Source organism: Ctenocephalides felis, unplaced genomic scaffold (genome assembly GCF_003426905.1).
Source record: "Ctenocephalides felis isolate EL2017-DRISC unplaced genomic scaffold, ASM342690v1 CF-g0.4_SCAFFOLD_03572, whole genome shotgun sequence".
Taxonomy (NCBI): Eukaryota; Metazoa; Arthropoda; class Insecta; order Siphonaptera; family Pulicidae; genus Ctenocephalides; species Ctenocephalides felis.
Genome location: NW_020539726.1, coordinates 39,414,525 through 39,421,728, shown reverse-complemented (window position 1 = coordinate 39,421,728; position 7,204 = coordinate 39,414,525). Strand labels below are relative to the sequence as shown.

General features: G+C 26.9%; 1 protein-coding gene across 2 annotated transcripts; it reads left to right on the top strand.

Moving 5' to 3' along the window:
• LOC113387828 (presenilins-associated rhomboid-like protein, mitochondrial) lies at positions 1-7,138 on the top strand. 2 transcript variants are annotated; one of them, XM_026625204.1, is made up of 9 exons: positions 1-138; positions 235-466; positions 548-676; positions 751-910; positions 1,010-1,105; positions 4,909-5,033; positions 5,114-5,215; positions 6,830-6,927; positions 7,007-7,138. In XM_026625204.1, the coding sequence occupies exons 1-9, from the start codon at positions 95-97 to the stop codon at positions 7,098-7,100; spliced, it is 1,080 nt and encodes a 359-aa protein (XP_026480989.1). In that variant the 5' UTR covers positions 1-94; the 3' UTR covers positions 7,101-7,138. The 2 variants fall into 2 exon arrangements, with proteins under 2 accessions (XP_026480989.1, XP_026480988.1); XM_026625203.1 differs by having other exon boundaries at positions 751-913.
• The last annotated feature ends 66 nt before the right edge of the window (positions 7,139-7,204 follow it).

The window sequence follows — 7,204 nt, the reverse complement described above, 5'->3', positions numbered from 1 at the left end:
CAAAATCGTGTCAAATTTTTGACAGAAGTCAAAAATGTTTACAATATTTTCCAAAACTCATTTATCATAAACAACTGCAAACGATACAAAAACAATGGCTTTAAGTAAAATAACTTCGATCAGACATCTATACATCTGGTGATTGACTTTTGTATAATTTAAATTTGTAAAATTTTAGGTTATGGTGCACAATTTGATTTCGAATAAAACAATGATTTATGAATTTATTTTCAGTAAACAAATACACCAGCAGAATTTTGCAAAATATAAAATCAATTATAGTATATTTAACAAAAGTAATTTTGAAATTCGTTGTAAAAGTATAAGGAATTTTAGAAGATCACGAGATGGTCAGACGACGAAAGATAACTTTCAGCAAGTTGAGACTCCGTTTCAGGGGGTACACGTTGAAACCGGGCCTGTGCATTATAGCACCTTGATAAGACCCTTGGGATTCACAATCGCTGTAGGTATAATTGAAATAAACACAACACTTATAATAATAAACCTAGCCTTCCTTTACTACATTTGCTATTTTTTTACCCAGTTTACTTGTGCAAGTGTAGTTGCTACATCGATTTGGCAATATGAAAACTTGAGAAGTAGAGTTTCAAATGCAGTAAGAAATCCTGTTGGATGGATTCAGAATAAACTGCAATATCCCACACACAAGGCAGTAAGATTACTAAAAAACCACAAATTTATACCACACTAACAAGTACAGAATTTTATTTTATTTTTTTCTCTTAGATAGGTTGGAGAAGAGACCTAAATAATTGGTGGAAAAATCTGTCGGATGCTGAAAAATTATTTATACCAATATGTTTTCTGAATGTCCTAGTGTTTGGAGCGTGGCGTGTGCCTCAATTTCAGCCGGCAATGGTTAAATATTTTTGCTCAAATCCTGCCAGCCGTAAGTAAAATTATAATATTCTATTTAATTTCTATTTCTTTTCTATTTATTATATATTAAGCTTATATTATTTATTAATGATGAATTATTTTTTAGGTGCAATTTGTTGGCCAATGTTTTTGTCTACGTTTAGTCATTACTCATTTTTCCACTTGGTAGCAAATATGTATGTTCTGCATAGTTTTAGTTCAGGTTAGTATTTATTTATTTTATTTTATTTAAAGTAAAAGTATTTTCATTAAAAAAATACAATTAGATGGAGGAAAAAGTGAAATTTTCTAATGTGAATAAAAGGAAAGGTTAGGAATATTTTTTTTATAAACTTGTTTTATTTTTACTACTACTAAAATTCTGATACCTTATTACAATTCATTTATTAACTATTCACAGTTAATGGCATCTTTTAATTAATAATTGTGAGTGAAAAGATATCCATTTATATAACATTTACAATGGGATTTTAATTGAAGTAAGAAACAATATGTTTAAATTCTATTTTTGTAATATTTTCTGCAAAAATTTGTTTAATAGTTGTTCCAGTTGTATTTATATTTTTTTCTGACAATTTATCGTTTTTTTAAGTAATTTGCAATATTTTCCAATGATCTACAATATTTTTGTACTATTTTTACAATTTTCAGAAAACCTGCAGCATTTTTGCAATAAAATTTCCTAAAAATAAAATTGTACAGACAAAATACAACATTTGCAGACAATCTGCAAGATTTTTAGATGATCTGAAAGATAATTAAACAATTTTTTAAGATTTTTGAAAATGTGCAAGATTTTTTAATGATTTAATTTATTTGGATAATTTACAAGATTTGCAGACAATCTGCAAGATTTTTAAATTATCTGAAAGATATTTAGATAATTTACAAGATTTTCAGACAATCTTCAAGATTTTTAAATGATTTGAAAGATATTTGGTGAATTTACAAGATTTTTGGACAATCTGCAAGATTTTCATACTTTAACATTTTTGAACAATCTACAATATTTCAGACAATCTGTAAAATTTTCAGACCTACAATATTTCCAGATAACTTGCTACATTTTTCAAACATTTATAAATAATTAATATCATTTTCAGACAATCTGTTGAAGATTGTCTGAAAATACTGTATTTTGTCTGAAAATGTTATAGTTTGTCTGAAAGTGTTATTAATTGTGTAAAAATGTTGTAGTTTATCTGAAAATTTTGCAAATTGTCTAAAAATCTTGAAAAATGTCTAAAAAATGTTCCAGATTATATGAAAATTTTACAGATTGTTTAAAAATCTTGCAGATTGTCTAAAAAATGTGTAAATTGTTTGAAAATCTGGTCATTTGTCTGAAAATCTTGCAGGATTGTCTAAAAAGACTTGTAAATTGTCTGAAAGTCTTGCAAGATTGCTTAAAGATCTTGTAAATTGTCTAAAAATCTTATTAATCATGTAAAAACTTTGTAGTTTGTCTGAAAATCTTGTAAGATCATCTAAAAATTTTACTGAATGTCTAAAAATTTTGCATATTGTCTAAAAATTTTGTCATTTGTCTAAAAATCATGTAGATAGAATGAAAATCTTGCAAGATCGTCTATAGATCTTGTAAATTGTTTGAAAATCTTGTCATTTGTCTAAAAATGTTGCAGGCTTGTCTAAAAACCTTATAAATTGTTTAGAAACCTTGCAGTTTGTCTACAAATCTTGCAGACTTTTGTACTGAAAATTTTGCACATTGTCTAAAAAACTAGCAAGATTGTCTAAAAATCTTGTAAAATTGTAAAATTCTTACAAATCGTCTAAAAATCTTATAGATTGTCTAAAAATCTTGTAGACTGCCTGAAAATTTTACAGACATATTAAAAATCTTGCAGACAAATTAAGTCTAGAAATCTTGCCAAATTTGTAAAAATGTTATAAATCGTCTAAAAATTTTGTCATTTGTCTAAAAATCATGCAGATTGTCTGAAAATCTTGCAAGATCGTCTAAAGATCTTGCAAATTGTTTGAAAATTTTGTCATTTGTCTAAAAATGTTGCAGGATTGTCTAAAAACCTTGTAAATTGTTTAGAAACCTCGCAGTTTGTCTACAAACCTTGCAGACTTTTGTACTGAAAATTTTATAGATTGTCTAAAAATATTGCAGATTATCTAAAAATCTTGTAATTTGTCTAAATATCTTATAAATTTTCAAAAAATCTTGCACATTGTATAAAAATCTTGTGATTTTTTTAAAATTCTTGCAGCTTGTCTAAAAACTTTATAAAATGTCTAAAAATCTTTCAGATCATTTAAAAACCTTGCAGATTGTCTAAAATCCTTTCAGATTGTCAAAAAATCTTGTGAATCGTCTAAAAATCTTACAGATTATCTAAAAATCTTGCGGACAAATTAAGTCTAAAAATCTCGCTGAATTTCTAAAAATCTTATAAATTGCCTGAAAATTTTGCAGATTGTTTAACAATCTTGCAGACAAATTAAAAATCTTGCAAATTGTCCGAAAATCTTACAAATTGTCGGATTTATAAAAAGAAATTTATAAACTGTTTAAAAATATTATAAATTGTATGAATATCTTGCAGTATTTAAAAATTATGTAAATTGTCTAAAAATCTTGTAAATTGTCTGAAAATCCTATAAGTTGTCTGATAGTAGTCCGAACATAGATTATTTGAGAAAAATATTGGAATGATGTTTTAGTAGATCTTAAAAAAAAATTTGTTGATGAAATTGTTGTAAACTGTTTGAAAAATGTTGTAAATTTAAAATATTTTTAAATGATTTACCAAAATTTAAGACAATCTACATAATTTTTAAATGATCTGCAAGATATTCAGACAATTTATGATATTTTTAGACAATTTATAAATTTCTTAGACAATCTTGCAAATTTTTCAGACAATTCGTAAAATTTTTAGAAATTCAACAAAATTGCAGACAAACTTCAAAATTTTCACAAATTTTACAACAAATACAAATGACATTTTTTGAAAATCTACAAAGTTTTCAGACAATTTATATTATTTTCATAAAAGATAAAATATTTCCAGCTAAATATAACATTTTCAATAACCAACATTTTCAAAAAAATTCATGCTTTGTCTTTATTATACTTTCTCTACAGTCACTTTATAAGTTTCACTTAAAAAAATAACTAATCTAGTGGGGTGGGTGGCATCGTGCCTTAAGGCAAATTGCTAGAACTTCCCGTGCCGTAACGAAATGTTCGAGGAATACTGAATGTTTTCAAATAGATTAAATATTGTAACATTTTCTAATATTTATAAGAATTATATAAACTGAATTGCAAAGTTGAAATTATTTGTTTAAGTTATATTAGAACTATAGTCAGAATAAAAATAAAATCTGAATAATTTTAGATATACAAAAAAACTAAAAAAAAAAAAATTACACATTTTTTTTCCGAAATCAATTATTTTGTTAAGACAAGCAGAAAGTTCTTTGAATCATTCAAATCGGACGCTTAGTTCTCTCAAAAACTGCCATTTTTTACATATTCAGCTCCGTATCTTTGAAATGGCTGGGCCTGCCTTTGCCAAAAACTAATACACACTTCTCCCAATCATTACTTATTGAATGTTTTTTAGATCATTCAAATCGGATACTCCGTTCTCTCAAAAAGTCGATTTCTATTTTCTGCACTCTGTAACTGCTGGACCTGCCTTTGCCAAAAACTAATCAGCTCTTTTTCCTATCAATAGGAATCGAATGTTTTTTGAACCATTCAAATCGGTTGATCCGTGCGCCCTAAAACGTGACTGGAAATTTGTATCCATACATACATACACACACACACATACACACACACACACACACACACACACATCCATTTTTTCTGAGGTATGCCAAAATGTTTAGAAACCTTCAGAACGTCGAGAAATGTAAAGATTTTCAATTCCGATTTTCGGCCCATTACAATAACTACCCTACGGGAAGTTAATACTTTTTTATATAAAATAGTATCTAATAATTCATCTTCTAAATTTCCAGGTGTGATTTCATCGTTAGGTAAAGAAGAATTTTTAGCATTATATTTAACATCAGGGGTGGTGTCCAGTTTTGCGAGTTACATTCTCAAAGTTGGATCTGGACAGGCTGGACTTTCTTTGGGAGCGGTAATACATAATAATAATAATAATATATTTTACTTTATTCATTTATTAATTATAATATAGAGAAAATATTTTTTTTTTAGTCTGGTGCAATCATGGGAATAATTGGATACGTATGCTCGCAGTATCCTGATACAACGCTGAGTATAATATTTTTGCCGTTTTTGCAATTTTCTGCAGGCGCAGTAAGTATAAAAGATACATATATATATATATATATATATATATATAATACTAGATGACCCGACAGACGTTGTCCCATACCCAAGTCTACCTTTCAAAAGTTCTAAATGTTTTAATATCCTATCCTATACTTTTTAATATCCCATTTGATGTCCTATTTTTGTAATTTAGTTATGGTCTTAGCATAAGCAATATAAGAAATTTTAGAAAAAATAATATAGTATCTGCGGTAAAACAACAATATTACACTTGATTTTACCACACAATATAATTGCTTCAATGATTTACTTTATAATTTTCAAACGAGTTGCTTTTTGGAAATTATAATTTCTAAAGTACATTTTTCTCATTAATAATTCAATAAACATTATTGTTTATGTTCAAATCTTAGGTGAATTAATTTGTAAAATGTAGTTCATACATGCACTATTCAATCTAAGATCAACTTGCTAAATATTCCTTATCCAATGCCAAACAAATGAATTTTTGACACATGAAACAAAATTCTAAATCATTTTTTTATAAAGTAGAAATATTTTTCTTGTATTGTTAAATAATTTAATAGAGTAAACCAAAATACAACGTGCATGAGTTTAAAAAAATAATGAACATGCAAATTTGGACTTGTTGCGTTATTTATTAAACTGAATTATATAATTTCATCTGCCAAACCTATACAGTTGACTGTATCTCATATTATTTTAATTTCTGGCACATCTCAGCAATGCTATTCAGCAATAATAATGTGAACGTTACATTTTTCTCGTATATTACATTCTAATTTTATCTAGGCTCATAATTTGAGCTAAATTCAAATTTCAAGTGAATTGGCGTTTCTAGCAGATAACAATTCAAATGTTTTCAATGATAAATGGTTTTTCGTAATTTTTTGCCATTTATTTCTACAATATTGCTATAGTTTTATCGTTCATTAAATCTTAAATTACATTTCCTTTGACAAACTCTAAAAAGATTTATCAAAATCCGAATAACCGTTTAGGAGAAGTATCAAATCAAATCATACACCCGTACAGAAGAATTTTATATATAAGTTTTCTAAAGTTAAATTGTTGAAATATAAAAAGATAAATACTTAAAATATGTGTTAATGATACTTGGGATATTTATTCGGGACGTTTCGACGCTGTATGTGTGTCATCAACCACAAAACTTTATTTTAAATAATAATATTTTTTTTACATTCAATTAATGTTTAATAATGTTATTTTTTGTGTGTTCTTTATGGTAATTGATGACACACATACAGCGTCGAAACGTACAACGTGAATTAATCATTATTTTAACAATTTATATATTATATATAGGGTGGTCCTTAATATGGACATTTTCGAATTTCTTTGCTCCCAAGAGCTCAAATGCTTCCAAAGTGATAAAAGAAAATTATCTAAAAGTTTTAGCTCTTAATATTAACATTTAGATAGTCCGCAATTCAATTAAAAGTTTCGGATATTTATTATTTGAATTGCGGACTATCTAAATGTTAATATTAAGAGCTAAAACTTTCAGAGAATTTTTTTGTATCACTTTGGAAGCATTTGAGCCCTTGGGAGCAAAGAAATTCGAAAATGTCCCTTACATATTTTATGTTAAATCAGGCAATCAAAGGAATCATGGCAATGGATCTAGCAGGTATAATTTTCGGATGGAAATTCTTTGATCACGCTGCCCATTTAGGAGGAGCCCTAACAGGAATGTAAGTCCCTACCGAACAAAAACAAATCGTCCAAAATGTATCATTTATCTATTCCAATATATCATTTATCTCTTTTTAGATTTTGGTGTTACTTCGGCCACCAGTACATTTGGCAAAAACGTGACCCCATAGTTAAGTATTGGCATAAATTACGCAACGGAGAGCTTAAATAATAAATTTATATTTTGTGTATAGAATTATTTTAACAAGGTTTTAATACAATTGTTTTTTTAAATTTTAAAACATTAAAAGAGTATTTATATATAATAAAAATATA